This window comes from Triticum dicoccoides, chromosome 6A, assembly GCF_002162155.2.
Source record: "Triticum dicoccoides isolate Atlit2015 ecotype Zavitan chromosome 6A, WEW_v2.0, whole genome shotgun sequence".
NCBI lineage: Eukaryota > Viridiplantae > Streptophyta > Magnoliopsida > Poales > Poaceae > Triticum > Triticum dicoccoides.
The window spans coordinates 149,694,889-149,710,129 of NC_041390.1; the positions used below are offsets into that span (position 1 = coordinate 149,694,889).

A 15,241-nucleotide genomic window follows, 5' to 3' on the forward strand; every position below is an offset into this window, starting at 1 on the left:
TTTTCAGTTCGTTGTTCGAAGTATACTCCCTGCATTGCAGTCAGCACCCAGATCACCGCATCGGCTCCCCTGTCAGCATGTGCATTTCAGCCTGTGCGCGGCCTGTCTTTGGTAATAAACACAAAAAAGGAGAAGCAACAGAAGCAGGCGCAGTTTAATTAGCTACTCAAGCCCAGCACCCTAGGCCCTAGGCTTGCCCTTTATTTGACTAACGAGGAGACGCAGAGATTTCGAAGGAAGCTTCTTCCTGAGCCTTACCGGGAGTACACTGAAGCAGGAGCAAGTTCCAAAAGCTGATGCCAGATGTCCCTGCTACAGTACGCGCGCGAGGGGAGGGGGGCAGCTCCCGAGGCAAATCACCTTGGGTTTCACCAAAGCAAAGCGGCCCGCAGGGCAGGCCGGCCCCTGGTGGCCCGGGCTGGCTCGCCTCGGGCTCGCCCCCTGTCGGTGGGTCCCGTATGCAAGAGACAAGCGCCCTTTTGCTGCCGCCCTTTGGAGGAGAGGGGGGTGAACAAAAAGGTAAAGGTGCATGTCAGTGTTTGACGACGGAGGAAGCTTCGTTTATTCCGACGAAATCACTATTCTGACCTTTTGAACGAACTTTGTCATAAAATGAACTTGATGTGAAAGTATTTCATGATTTGACCCTTTTAGCAACGCCACATCCCCTGGCGTTTCTGTCCAACATAGAAACGCCGAGGTAGCTAGCGTTTCTGACCAAAGAAGAAACGCCGGGGTACTTAGCGTTGCGGACCAGATAAGAAACGCCGAAGGCGCTGGCGTTGCAATCCATCATAGAAACGCCAATGACCATGGAGTTGCTGCCCTTTTTCATGTGCATGTGGAACGTGGATGAACAACCTAATTAATAAGGCTAATTAATTATGACCAAAGAGGGCAGCAACGCCATGGTTCCTTGGCGTTTCTATGATGGCCAGAAACGACAGCGCCTTCGGCGTTTCTTACCTGGTCCGCAACGCTAGCTACCTCGGCGTTTCTTTTTTGATCAGAAACGCTAGCTACCTCGGCGTTTCTTCTTTAAGAAGAAACGCCGCGGGCTATGGCGTTGCTAAAAGGGTCAGATCGTGAAATACTTTCACGTCGAGTTTATTTTGTGACAAAGTTCGTTCAAAGGGTCAGAATAGTGATTTCGTCCCGTTTATTCCCTCTACTTCCACCTGTTGCTGCTGAAGCAGATCGGGCCCTGTTTGGATACTCTAACTCAGTTAGAGGTTAGAGTTAGATTCTAACCCTGAACTAACTCTAAACTAACTCTAGCCAAAGAGGTGTTTGGATGACAGGGTTAGATGGAGCGCGGATACGGCGACGCGTCTTCACGGACGGTGCGAGAGGAAGGGAAGGAAAGGACGAGAAGCTTTGAGAAAATGGGGAGGGATCTGCTGCGGGAAGAGCGAGAGAAAAATATGTTTTTTAGTGATCTTGAGAAGAACTAACCCAAAAGCACCTCTTAGGTGGGTTAGATTTTTTGGATGAGTTAGATGCATCTAACCCGAACTAACCATGTTTGAATATTTTTGGGTTAGTTGAGTCCAAACTAACCCAAACTAATTCTAACCATGAATCCAAATAGGGACATATACTGTACTAGTACAAGTAGTACTCCCTTCTTTCCGGTTTATAGGGCTTATCTCAAAATTTTAGTTTTTCCATTTTATAAGGCTCAATTTGATTGTTCTTCATCACATGTTCAGACTTCAAGGTGCATTAAATCATTGCATGCAAGTATTAAAAGAAAACTGACCAATGCATGCACTTTATGCATGCATGCATTGCAATTAATGCATTCGTAAACATAATTTTTTGAGAAAAACAAGAGCATTAATTGGATGCGTTTACAAACTACAAAAAATATTCCATCACTCATCATCTATTTTGGTTGGTGAGATTTTTGAATTGAGCTTTATAAACCGGAAATGAGGGAGTAGTAGGTAGGAGTAGCAGGCAGAGCTTTGGTTGGATCGTGCTGCCTTCTGGCCCATTCACTCTTACCGCCTGCCCAGGGTCTGCACTCATCGCTCGATCTAGCTGCTGCTACCTCGGTAAGCGGGAAAGAGGAGATACCAGCGAGATCTTATCAGCTTTTCGTATTAGGTGTCCTTTTGTTTGTTCAGAATGTGAGAGATCTCATCGGCTCATGCCGCATGTGGGAGTGGTTTCTGCGAAATTCCTGCTTGCCAACAAGCGTTTACAAGTAGGAGCACTCCGTACTTACAACATGGTCACTACTCACTCCGTCTTACAGCTACTAACACACGTGTTGTTTAATAACCTACGCCGGTCAAGCATTTCGGGTTCGACCACCAGTTTAGCACGAATAGCCAACATTGACAATGCCAAATTGTTACGCAGCCTTCAGTGACGTGTTCATGGTACAGAATACAGTAGATTTTACTATTTCAAATACCACAATTCAATGCATCGATGGTTAAAATGACACACGGGCCCACTGCTACTTGCAGGATAGTGTTAGTTACTGATGATCTGTGACGCTTTGGTGACACGGGTACAGCTCACATGCAGGAGCGACAGTGGCCAGAAACACAGAATGCAGTATCACTACAACATTTGAGAGGATCTGCTCTCTGCATCAAGTGAACAACGTGATGATTATTGAGTGGTAACAAAGTTCGGAGACGAAGCCGTGCTTCACGTTTCATTCATTTACAACCCATTTACTCGGACACGGCCTACTCTCTTTATTCCAAGCTTCTTAACTGCCCTCCCTCTTCATTCTAACTTGCACCTTTTATTCGGACACGGCTTACTCTCTTTATTCCAAGCTTCTAAAACTGTCCTCCCTCTTCGTTCCATCTTACACCTTACGCCTGCATAGCTATCCACGCTTATCAGCACACCTGGCCCCAGTAGGTTCTCGATCCTCCTTCTCCATTCAGGTGGAAGCGGATGCCAACTTCAAGCATCAACCCAGGTTGCCCATGCATACATACTTAATCTGCAACCACGGTCAAGCAAATGAGAAACGAGTAACATGTCGGGAAACAGTTTAGAGAGTCGCATGTACCAACCTCCAGGTAGTCGTCCATGCCGTATTTTGATCCTTCTCGCCCAAGCCCAGACTGCTTAACCCCACCGAATGGCGCTACCTGGAAATTATGTTATACCTTACATTGTAAGCCCAACGCAGGAGATTAAGTAATTCGATTTGGCATTCTATAACCTCTGTTGAAATCAATCCCTCGTTCACACCGACAAGCCCGTATTCAAGAGCTCCGGAAACACGCCACGACCGCGCAATGCTCTTTGTAAACATGTATGCGGCTAAGCCTGCAGCATCGTGGATAATGAGGTTACTATAATGACTTTACAACATGTTTTCACAAAATTAGCCTTAAGCCAAGACTATGAATTACTCCCTCTGTAAACTAATATAAGAGCGTTTAGATCACTAGTTTAGTATTCTAAACGCTCTTATATTAGTTTACGGAGGGAGTACTAAAATAAAATTCATTACCGCTAGGTTTTCTTAAGATGGTTATGTACTTAACACAAAGAATTCAGACATCGCTAGTTACCACTATCTAGAAATATGTGAATGTTGTATCATTCTCTACCAACGTTTTCTGACTGCGACATACCCTGTCCATTATGTTTCACTGCAGGTTTCTTGTTAAGGGCTTGACATATATGGCAGTCTACAGAAAGGGAATCCTAAAACGTTACAAGCAAACTTGGGCCAGATAATGAACCTGCATTGGTGTCGTTTGCTAAATGGATTGCTTCCTCCTCAGTTTTGAATGGTATAAGTGGTGCAACTGGACCAAAAACTTCTTCCCTGAAGCAAAATGTATTGTCCTTTTTACATCATTAAGAGTTCAAAATCTGAAGATAATTATAAATTTGCAAAGGACTGGACCAACGATTTCATGATTTCTGCACATAAAAGTAAGATCTATGCACTGAAACAAGATGGACACGATGTAGAAATTCAAACTTTACCTGAAAAGAAGCATATCATTGCTTACATTCCCTACCACAGTTGGCTCATAAAAGCTCATCCCAAGGCTGTGCCTTTTACCACCGAGCATGATGTTGGCTCCCTACAGAAGGACCGAGATAAGGAGATAATTTACAGTTTACATGCAGTTGCAGGTTATGTTGGAAATTTGGTATAGAATCATCAGACAAGCATCTTGGTATAGAATTGTCTCTTATTAGTGTGTGGGTGACGAACTAGAGTCAAGATTCAGGAAAACTGTGGTTCCTCAACCAGTTAATTTACAGTTAGGTGGGATGAACCAGAGTCAAGATTCAGGAAAATTGTGGTTCCTCAACCACTTAACTTTTTGATTCACCTTTTAGGAAATGTTACCAACAATCCAGCTGGGGCCAGGAAATGGTCTAGCCATAGTTTGGAACCTAACATCTAATTCCAATAGAGAAAATGTACGCCGTTACAGTCATTTGAGATTACCTTTGAAGTAGCATCACCTACAAACTTCTCTACCTACAAGAGAACAAGCCAGAAAATAAAACATGTAAGGATCGCTACATAAAATAATTCAGAATTATTACAAGTGCAAAATATGAACCTTTTCAACAGCAGCTTCATTGATTAGAGGACCCTGCATGTGAAAGAAACTGTAAAACCTGGCATGAGGTACCAAAAAGAAAATAACATAGCAGATCACGAGCATTATCCATTATGATGCAGCACAAAGTTCAATCATAATTCATAAGGGTCTCTTTGGAAGACAGAATTCTATAAATTAAGGAATAAAAAACACGTAGGATTGAGATCTCATGGCTTGTGGCATCCGTCAGGTTTTGAATTGAGTCAACTAAAACAGCAAATATCTCCCAGGGTAAGCCGTCATGCTGCCTGATGCAACTGATGACTGGCAGGCAGACCTTGTTGACCGTTTCAAGAGGGTTGTACCCACAACTTACGGAACCTAAGAGAACCTTCAGGAAGACAGCCATGGGCCCATGTTGATGAAGCGGCTTTGTTCGATTTTTATCAGCATTTCTTGGATTCGATTAGTGAGGACTCGCTTTCCCTGCTTCATAATTTTTACAATGTTAGACTGGACATAGCTAGACTTAATTATGGAGTGATTTCTCCCTTAACTAAGGCCCCGTTCGGATCTCCTCTAGCTTCTCGTTTAGTTGGCTTCTCGAATTCTCGCTGGCTTCCAGCTTCTCGCTGGAGCAGCCTCGCGTTCGGCTGACGTGAGCAGCTGCTCACGTGCACAGCCCATGAAATGGGCTTGGCCTGTTCAGCCAAGGGTTGGGCCAATGCACTTGGAAGAGTAGGGCTGAAAATGGCTGCACGTATGTGCTGCATGGATCTTGTTGCAGGCTGGACGGAGCAGGTCGTCCGGCTGCCGGCGGCAACCAATGGAGTGTGGCTGCAGATGCGGAATTTGACTGCGGGCGGCGACCTGCAGGACGAGGCCGAGAAGCGAGGGGCGGTGGCAGAAGACTTGCGGCGGCGGACTGGCGGCGCCGCAGCTAGGGTTGCGAGAGCAGAGGCTCGCGTCTGTCTCGCTGAGCTTGCTCTCGTCAGGTCAGGCTTTAGCGAGAAAAACGGTTCGAGGAAGCTGAACGTGGAACTTCGGGAGGGTAATCATACGTAATTTCCAGCAACTCCTGCTTCTCATTTTTGCGAAGCTGGGCCGGAGCTGCTCCACAAAATTGCACTGCAGGCCGCTCGTTCTCCAGGAGCTGGATTCTCAAAGCTGAACCGTTCGGGTCACTTCTCGCTCGCTTCTCAGGAAGCTGGATCGTGGAGGAGATCCGAACGGGGCCTAAGTGTCCAGATGCTGATAGAATTCAAACATGTGGTCCAAATGAGCTGAAATATCCCACATAAGTAGTGAATATAATTATAATTTACTGATTTTTTAGCATATTTTAGAAATGTTGAATTCTGAACCAAACTTTTGAATGAGCCAACTAAAACTGCAAATATCTCCAAAACCTGTCGTCCAACCCGGGTTTTTTTCATGTGTGCACTTATAAGCGGGACCAACAGGGATCATGTCAACGGAGCCAAACGATGGATTAGCTACCTGCAACAGATTACACGAATAGGTGGTGTTTCGTACAATAAGCTTGTAGAGTAGGTGTTCTGCACAAAATCAACCTCAATAGTTGGTGGTTTCGGCTCAGGAAACAAAAACATATGAATCTGGAAAAGTGGTTCTTGGGGTGATCCACAAAAAAATTGTAGGAATTTGGAGAGAGAGAGAGAGAGAGAGAAGGTTGATGCAAGACACTAAGTAATTTTCCGTGTGGTCTAACCTCTTGCTAGATATCAGATGGAATTGGAGCGTATAAAAGCAAGCCTTACAAATTTGGTGGTCTCATTCATTTGATCCGGATGGATTTCATGAGAAAAATCCTATTGACTGACATCCTACAGAATTCCTATGAAAATCCTTCAATCCAAAGAGACCCCAAGTACTGTCAAATTAGGTATTCTTATAACTCATACAGTGTGAGAAAACATTGTCCAAGCAACTAACACAAGAAAGACATAGTTCAAATTTTGTAGCTCAATATATAACAGAGGGGGATTAAACACTTTATATACCTGTGATGTACTCTCTTCTAGCCCATTACCGACTTGCAAACTCTGAACAGCCTTGACAAATGCACTTGCGAATTTTTCGTAGATACCTACAGATGCAACTTGCATTCTTAACAGAACAAAAGAGGCACCAATAACATATATATGACATAAATGATCAGTATACCTTCTTGCACCAATATCCTGTTTGCACATACACACGTCTGTCCGCTGTTCCGAAACTTGGCAGCAAGCTAAATAAGAATGGAGTAGGTCAAATATGCATCATATTATGATCAAAATGATAGAATTTACACATTTCAATAGCCTGTTAGCTGAAGTGGGAAAGTGTAAAATATGTTAGTAAGAGAAAGTGATACATATGAAATGAACTTCATTAGCTGATTCAGCCATTATCATGTTTTTTTTGCCATATTGTGATGTTATCCTCTAGAAAAGTAACAGGGATATGCGCATTCCCTGGAAGGCAGCTGCATTACCTGGATACCAACCCAACACTGAATTTCTAACATAATATATGTTGGGAAAGAGTGAGGAAAGCGACATGTGTTTAGCCCACGTTATGTTTCTCAGTTGCAGCTCAGGAAAAAAAAAAGGAAGTCAAGAGACATACATATGCATGCATTGACCTAAGAAAACTGAGCATTTTCAAGATCGTTCTTTAAAACCACGAAACAGGCCCCAATAGTCAATTAGCCAATTCATGTAAGTCTTAGACATAAAGCACAAATTCATCATATCTATTATGATGTTCATCTCCGCCTAGAGAGCTAATCATGATCTTTTTGGTATGTATGTTAGTGGAAATACAAGACCCGAAAATAGTTGTGGAAGTGAGGAAAAGAAATTTTTTTACTTACACTGCCTTTAACGGCAACATCAATATCTGCATCATCGAAAACAATGCAAGGCGCATTCCCACCGAGCTCCAAAGAAACCTACATGAGAATTATTCTTCCAAATATCAACATTGATGATATCACACTGAAATGAAACAATAAAAGCTTTTGCAGAAACATTCCAACTAAAATAAAGGAAGTTAACCGCACAGTGAAAAGATCTTGCTAACTAACAATACTGCATATATCCCGACCAAAATTCCACTGGAAAATTAAGTCAAAATGGCAAAGCAATTATTAACATATAATGGTATTACTAGCCAGCAAGTAGTTAGGGTGCTTAAATAAAAAAGTGAAAAAACTATATCCAACACCCTAAAGAATAAATGCTATCAACGCTGAACTGACCGAATAGCAAGTTTTGAAAGTGGCACAGGACCAGAAAACCACAAGCAGGGTGGTTCCAGAGATCGGGTAGTTTTTGGATCATTTATTGGTAAGGTCTGAGACTTTCTAGAATGATGTTTGGGGCATATTTAATACTGGGATATATAGACATTGCGGGCTGAAGTGCATGCAGTATGGTATCTAGGGCCTAAACCAGACAGACACATTTTTATGAAAATTAGACAAGGGCTAGTGTGACTAGAAGCAGCGAGCTACTCCTGGTTTGCTGAGCCCTTCTGCACAGACATCTTACATGTTCATCTGAAACAAGGTTAGTTATTGCAATAAGTCACCAAACGAAATCAACACAGCAAGTTGCAGCTATTTTTTTCGAGAAAACGCAAATAGCTTTTGCGTTTCATTGCATTGGAAAGATAGGGAATTTACATCCTCCTAGGAGGCATTTTCACAGCCGCCATGGGCTCAGTGGACATCCCAAGATTAAACTCTATTGGATGTGTTCTTGGGAGGAGAAAGCTCTAAAGATGCACAAGAACTTTAAACTTCAGAGGTACAGTAATTTCTCCTTAAGTAGTTTCTCAGTACATACCTTTTTCACAGTGTTTGCTGATCCAGCCATCAGTTTTTTGCCAACAGCTGTTGAACCCGTGAACGTAATCTTTCTGACCTATAAAGAGGAAAACATGTGATCATGTACACCACAATTTATATGATTTAACATATCTAAGAAAATACTTGCAAGAAAACATACTAGATAATTAATACTGAAAGAAAGGGAAGGAAATAAAACCTGTGTGCTCTGCATTAGTTCATCACCTATCTCAGGAGCATTACCCATCACAACATTTAGTGCACCCTAGATGAAGAAATATGATTGAAAAAGATGTCATGAATAGACTCACAGAAATAGATGATGAAAAAATAACTGTGATGAATAAACCTTCTGTTACAATGAAACAACTTGGCAGGTGCAAGTAAAAGATGGGAAAATACTATGATTTGTTCCAATAATACCCAAAACCTGGTCTTTCCCCTAGTGACTTTTGCAGGATTGCAGTTATGACTAGTTTAAACAGTTTACTAATCAAAACGAGTAAGGCATCTCAGAAATCTAGTACTCCCCCCAATCCATATTCGCTGAAATGGATGTATCCACTCGTATTTCAGTGCTAGATACATCCATTTGAGTGACAAGTAATATGGATCGGAGGGAGTAACAGAATTTACTCGGTAACAGTACCCATACCATGAATATGAAAATTTCGTTACAGAAATTTAGTAGTCCATTTTGAAACATGATCTTCGACAAGTAACAGATGGAAACAGAATAAATACACTTGTACACAAATAATACTGGAATAGTAGAGAACTTGAGAGAATTACAGCTGGTATTCCAGCTTGAAGAGCAAGGTCTGCTGCAGCTAATGCTGTCAGAGGTGTGAACTCTGATGGCTTGACAACAACAGTGCATCCACAAGCCAATGCTGGTCCAACCTGCGGGAAGGCATATATAAGAAAATGCAAAAACATAGCTGATTTTCTTTTGGACATTTTAACCAATGGAGAAGTGTGTTTTGCTTGAGACCTTTCTGGTTATCATTGCTAAAGGAAAATTCCATGGTGTAATAGCTCCAACTACCCCAATAGGCTGCAAAAATATCCATAGTAAAAAACTAATATTAGAAAAATAAAAGCACAGGTTTACTGTACTAGTACAAGAAAATGAACTGAGAAACTAGAGTAGCATTCCAAGAGGATGTCAGTACCTAACATGACATTTTGCTTGATGAAATGAAAGGTGAGAAGTGTACAGTGTGATGATGAAATAATGTAATACTCCCTCCGTCCCGAATTACTTGTCGCAGAAATTGATAGAAATGAATGTATCTAAAACTAAAAATACGTCTAGATACATCCATTTCTGTGACAAGTAATTCGGGGCGGAGGGAGTATAAACGTAATGTGGTAATGAAAGGAGAAGTGACTACCAGAAGGAACAGGCATAATAAATGTTTAGAGGGTATTAGCATATTACCTGCTTCAGAACCAATAGTCTGCGGTCAGCTAGAGTAGGGGGAATAATATCACCATACACACGCTTTGCTTCCTCATCAAAAAATTCTATGAAACTTGCACCATAGTTCACCTGAATATATGATTAGCAACAAATTAGCCTACCATAACCCTAGATAATGACAAGCTCCAACAAACTATTGTCAGTGCATGATTTCAGCAAGTACCTCCCCAAGGGCTTCTTTCATAGGCTTCCCCTGTTCCAGTGTCATAAGAAGTGCAAGTTCTTCCTTGTGTGACATAAGTAGGTCATGCCTTTGTGGAATATACACAGTGAGAAGAAATATCCTGGCATTACTACAAGAAATTCATGCTATTATTAACACTTCAATCCATACAAACTACCATTTTCTTAGTGCCTTGCTCCTTTCACTTGCAGTGAGTTTGCTCCAAGCTACAAAAAAGAAAGGGTAATAAACAAGCAAAGAAAATTACAAGTGGTAAATGGAAAAGCAACTATAATGAAATATGCAAAGAAAAGCATTCTTAGGCATACAAATATTTAGCAAAGGGAAACAACAACAGCAAACGCACAATTCCATGCAGGACTCGTATTTTTGTTATGAGGTGAAGATGAGCATCCTACTAGGTATTGAAAATCATAATTAAACTTGATTTAGATAAGGTTTGCATCAAAAGAGGGCATGCATTAGATATTTTTTAAACAAGCATTTCCGAGACAACAAAGTTGCCAATGCTTTAGCCAAATAAGCTTTTAGAGACCAATCTGTCGCTCCTAATTTTCTTTGCCTAAGTGCTGATCATGTATTCTCTTCCTGCCTTTCAGAGCTTGTACTAAAAAACTAGAGGATTTTGGGAGTCTACAAGATGTACTCTGTCTACTACGAAGTACAACTCCTCTGTTCTACCAGAAACAAAACAACCATCACACATTCACCTAATATGGAGACAGTATAGTAGTTCTGATTTTTATTTATTAAATTACTATATGTGGCAATAAAACAACTAGGCCACAATGAAAGCATTTTCTGATACACAGAAGATATTAGTTGATTGTGGAGACGAAAGTGCATCTGAGTAAGGGTTCACTTGATTCATGGTGTTCCAATGCTGATCTTCCGCAGACACAGAAGCAATTTAATTTGCATATATTATTAATATTATAAGCATGTCAAAACATTTTAACTATGACACTTACAAAACATTATTTGGTCAGTGTTCAAGCATTAAAAGTAAATACACTAATGTGTTTGACATACTGTAAAATGTCGTGTTAGCAGAAGTTATTGCATCAGCTGTTTCTCTGTTGCCCATGCAGGCTACATTTGCTAGGACCTCGCCAGTTGCTGGATTTTGCACCTACAAGAAAAAGAAGTTATTCCGGTTATAAAGGTTGACAATCAACATTAGCAACTTAGCATAGGTTAGAGAATTGAAATATAAAAAGTGAGTAGAGTTGCAGTAGCAACATTTCATTGATTCACATACTGTCCGGCACAATTTACAGAAACAACCTAAACAGCAAACTCAAAAGGCTCAAGACCAGCTAAGTTCCGCCTCTATTTTCATGGTTATCAAGGCGTACGGTAGTTGTTCCCAAATTCGGCACAAATTTCCAACTCCCACGCGTTCCATTAAGTAGCAACTGGAACACCTCAACAATCCCTAATTTCCCCTCGAAATCGAACGCTATCTGAACCGCAACAATCCCTGATTTCCCCTCGAAATCGAACGCTATCCGAACCGCAACGATCCACAGGCATCGCGAAGGCACCACTACGGTGAGACGGATGGAGGGAGGGACAGTACCTCGATGGTCTTCCCGTCGTAGGCGTCGACCCACTGGCCGCCGATGAGGCCGCGCGTCCTGAGGAGCCCCGCCGCCCGGATCTTCTCCATCGCCGCGCCCGCGTCCAGGCTGCCCATCTGCGCACCCACCCAGCGATTAACAGAAAGACACGACCCACCGAGCACCACCGCCGGGGGGCGCGAGGGGTATGAATGAAGGAGCGCAGGCGAGTGGGGTAGGGGGAAAGAAGGCGTACGTGGCGGCGGCTGGCGGCGCGGGAGGAGGCGGAGGCGGAGGCGGCCAGGATGTGGCGGGCGCTGAGCGCCGCCGCGCGTCGCATCGCCATCGCCATCTGAAGGAAGCGACGAGTGACGAACACCTGCACCTGGTGTGGCCGGGTCTCTGTGTCTTATTCACACGAGCGCTTTACACGTGGCCTACAGTGCTGGTTCGGATGTGGGAAATTTTGAACGTTGTGCGATGCCGATGGCGACCTCGCAACCTCCCCTCCCCTCCCCGAGGTCGGCAAAAATTCGCGGGCCGGCGTGGACCGCACGGACGGCCAGGGCGCTCCAGATCATGGCACAAAGAATGCACTTGCCCTTTTTCCCCTCGTGAAAAACATTCTATGCAGCGCCATGCAGACAAGCAAAGGAAATCCATTTCGACTGAACATGCTCAATCATTTTATTAATAGATCGGGCATTAGCAAGCAGTTTATGCCACTTTATTTACATAGTCAAATGCATATATTTGAAATGGTGGCCGGAGATACGGGCCAAATAACAACCATCTCTCTCTCGGGTGCACACACACATATATACAAAGACAAATACAAATGTTTAACAAATCAAATAGACGCAAAGTAACACTCTGAAAGCTTATGCATCACACATGAATAAAACTTGTATGTCTTGTGCTATAGGGATACTGTACATAGTATGAACTTCACGCCGTTGATCTTCAGCAGGAGCTTCCATCTTCATGAGAATGGTGTGTTGTTGTTTTTTTGCATCTCCTTGAATAAGAAATTATCTTCTAGTTCGATTATCTCCCAAATCTTGGGTTGGAGTTGGAGATGAAGATCCTCAGAGTACATAGAGATCTTCAGTTTCTCTAGGGAAGGACATGCTTGATCCGCTATAATAATGTTGTTCACGCCCACATCTAGGTCTATCTTAAGTTCCTTGAGACTCTGAAAACCATCAGTGAAGGCAAGACGTGCCTCCTCATAGGATTCAGGGAGTAGTGCTAGAGAAGCAAGATGGGGCAGCTCATTACTTAGTTTGTTGATAAAGTATTGTGACACCATGGTCTTCTTCAGAGACAACTTTGTCAGAGTTGGGAATTTTAACGACCCATTGATCTCTCTTGATAGTGGCATGATCCTCCCGTTCAAAATCAGTACATGAAGGCGTGTGAAATTGGAGAAAGTGAATAAATCCAAGGAAATTACCTCGCCTGAATGCTTAGGAGCATGAGGTTGTTAACTGCAGAGATAGCATCCAAGGCCTGGACATTTTTGGTGGAGAGGCCCCAGATGTACAAGGACTGAAGGCGCTTCATGCCAGCGAAAGTTTTTTTTGTCCCAGATACCACCATCTTCACCTGGCTTTACAGCCTGCAGCGTTTACAGCTGCTCCAAGTCACCGACTCGCCTAGGCAAGATGATGGATCCAAACACATGTCGTAGTGTTGGAATCTTCCAGAACTCCCAACGAAGTCTTCTGACAAAGGTGCCCCGAACGTCTAGCGGTTGTAGATGTGTGAGCTTCCCAACCGATGATGGTATCTCGTTGAGGGAGCAGGACGTGATGCCAAGGTAATGCAGGTGCATCACATTTCCTATTTCGGAGGGCAACCTATTGCTGATCTCTAGGCCATCGAGGTAGATGACACGGAGGAACCGAGATCTTTGTAGGAGCTTCTGTATGTCATCACTAGTCTTGATGCCTTCCTTGGTCTGGTTCCGGGCTCTTCTTTCTCGAAGTTGGACAAGATGGATCGCAACTTGGGCAAAGATTCTGCGAGAGCAACATACTTGTCCCTATGATTCTGCAATGAAAGGCGACGAGCAGTGGACAGTGTGGGCACATCGTCCCTACTATGAATCTCCATGAAGTTTGCCTCTTGTGCCTCGAGCACCAAGAAGTCATGGACTATGGTTTGGACGGTGACACGCTCATCTCCACGCATATGGATCAGCTCATGCAAGTAGCACTCACCCATCTTCTCCATTGTCTTTCCCTCTTTTGGTATCAGGAACCCCTCCGCCATCCACATGCACACCAAGGAGCGTGCCTTGACGAGTGTGTTTGTCGGGAAGCCGGCAAAGTAGAGGAAGCAAGACTTGAGGTCGTGTGGGAGGTCATCAAAGCACATGGATAGTATGATGTCCAGCCGCTTCCGTCCAGTGAAGTTGCTCTCAAGGTGCTTGAATACCTTCTCCCATTCTCCAGGGTACTCCTTGGTCCGCAAAATACCGGACAAAAGAACGATCACCAATGGCCCACCTGTAACATCAAAGATGAACTTGGCATGGCTTATTATGAATTCCTTCTTCTTCAGATCAACATTGTGTTTCTCTTCCTTCTTCTCAAGATCATCACCGTGCCTTTCTTCCTTCTTCTCCGGACCGCAGCCCCACTTTATTGCAAATGAGCCAAGAAAAAACAACATCAAACTGTTCACAACACTCAGGATCAACCAAAGTAGTTGAGCGCTGAGATGTTTCTCTTCCTTCTTCTCCAGTCCATTGTCATGCTTATCTTCCTTCTTCTCCAGATCATTGACGAGCTTCTCTTTCTCATCCATGAACAGTGTTTCTAGGAACAACCAGAGAGTTTTGCCTTGTTCATTAAAGTGTTCAAGCAGAATTTTTTTTCTCTACAAATTTGTCTGTTGGTGGTGATTCTAAATCGGTTGCTTGTGTGATTCTCACTACTCTGCTGTTGACATTGTCATTTGGGAGGATGGATAGCAGGTAACTCCATTCCGTGATGCTAACTTCCCCGTCTATAACTAACAAATATGTACAAACTTTCAACACACCCTCTAGCCTTCCTTGGAGTTCCTCTTCTTTGGAGCCTTGTAACAGGGCCCTCTGTCAAACGCAAAAGGATCAGTTTCATGATGTTGGAGGCACTAAGATTGGGAGCACAGGTCACCCATGCCTTCACGTCAAAATAACGCTTGGTTGAGTGCTTCTCGTAGCTCTCCTTCACTAGCTTTGTCTTGCCGACACCACTCTTTCCTATCACAGAGATCACCATTGGGTGATCACTCTTTGTTATTCCAGAGTTCCCCATTGAGCACTCAGTTTCTTCTGAAATAAGCATACATACTAGATCATCTAGTTGGACATCTCGTCCCACCAAAGGTAGCTCAAAATCATCTCTGCAGTTCAATTTAAGCATGTGTTAGGATTCTGTTTTCCATACTCACAATAATGAGAGAACTAAGCATGGGACGATATTTTTTATCCAATTGCATATTTTTTTGTTAATTGGTAGGAGGCAATTGCCAAATGTTTGGAGCCTCTGTTGTTAATTAAAAGGGTGCAAATTATAATAGCCTCTTAATAACAGGGTGCAATTT

The 15,241-nt window shown here is 43.1% G+C and overlaps 1 protein-coding gene and 1 pseudogene across 1 annotated transcript; both read right to left on the bottom strand.

Annotated features, from left to right (window-relative positions):
- Nucleotides 1-2,452: 2,452 nt before the first annotated feature.
- Nucleotides 2,453-12,225, bottom strand: LOC119315763 (succinate-semialdehyde dehydrogenase, mitochondrial-like). The gene is made up of 21 exons (XM_037590256.1): nt 12,147-12,225; nt 11,901-12,052; nt 11,665-11,781; nt 11,115-11,214; nt 10,240-10,288; nt 10,062-10,149; nt 9,857-9,967; nt 9,407-9,469; nt 9,205-9,315; nt 8,612-8,677; nt 8,411-8,488; nt 7,435-7,512; nt 6,741-6,807; nt 6,578-6,663; nt 4,572-4,604; nt 4,454-4,486; nt 3,979-4,079; nt 3,729-3,814; nt 3,200-3,306; nt 3,048-3,125; nt 2,453-2,974 (listed from the first exon to the last, which is right to left on the bottom strand). Exons 1-21 carry the CDS (start codon nt 12,223-12,225, stop codon nt 2,942-2,944), a joined length of 1,716 nt encoding a protein of 571 aa, XP_037446153.1. The 3' UTR covers nt 2,453-2,941.
- A 401-nt stretch (nt 12,226-12,626) lies between these two features.
- LOC119315764 lies at nt 12,627-14,775 on the bottom strand (annotated as a pseudogene).
- Between the last annotated feature and the right edge of the window lie 466 nt (nt 14,776-15,241).

What these genes read in the sequence shown, in the direction of transcription:
- LOC119315763 (XM_037590256.1), bottom strand. Translation starts at nt 12,225, where the DNA reads ATGATCTGGAGCGCCCTGGCCGTCCGTGCGGTCCACGCCGGCCCGCGA. An exon ending in CAGCAAACACTGTGAAAAAG is followed by an intron (nt 7,513 to 8,410) that starts GTATGTACTGAG and finishes ATTCTCATGTAG; the next exon opens with GTTTCTTTGGAGCTCGGTGG. An exon ending in CAGGATATTGGTGCAAGAAG is followed by an intron (nt 6,664 to 6,740) that starts GTATACTGATCA and finishes TTGCATCTGTAG; the next exon opens with GTATCTACGAAAAATTCGCA.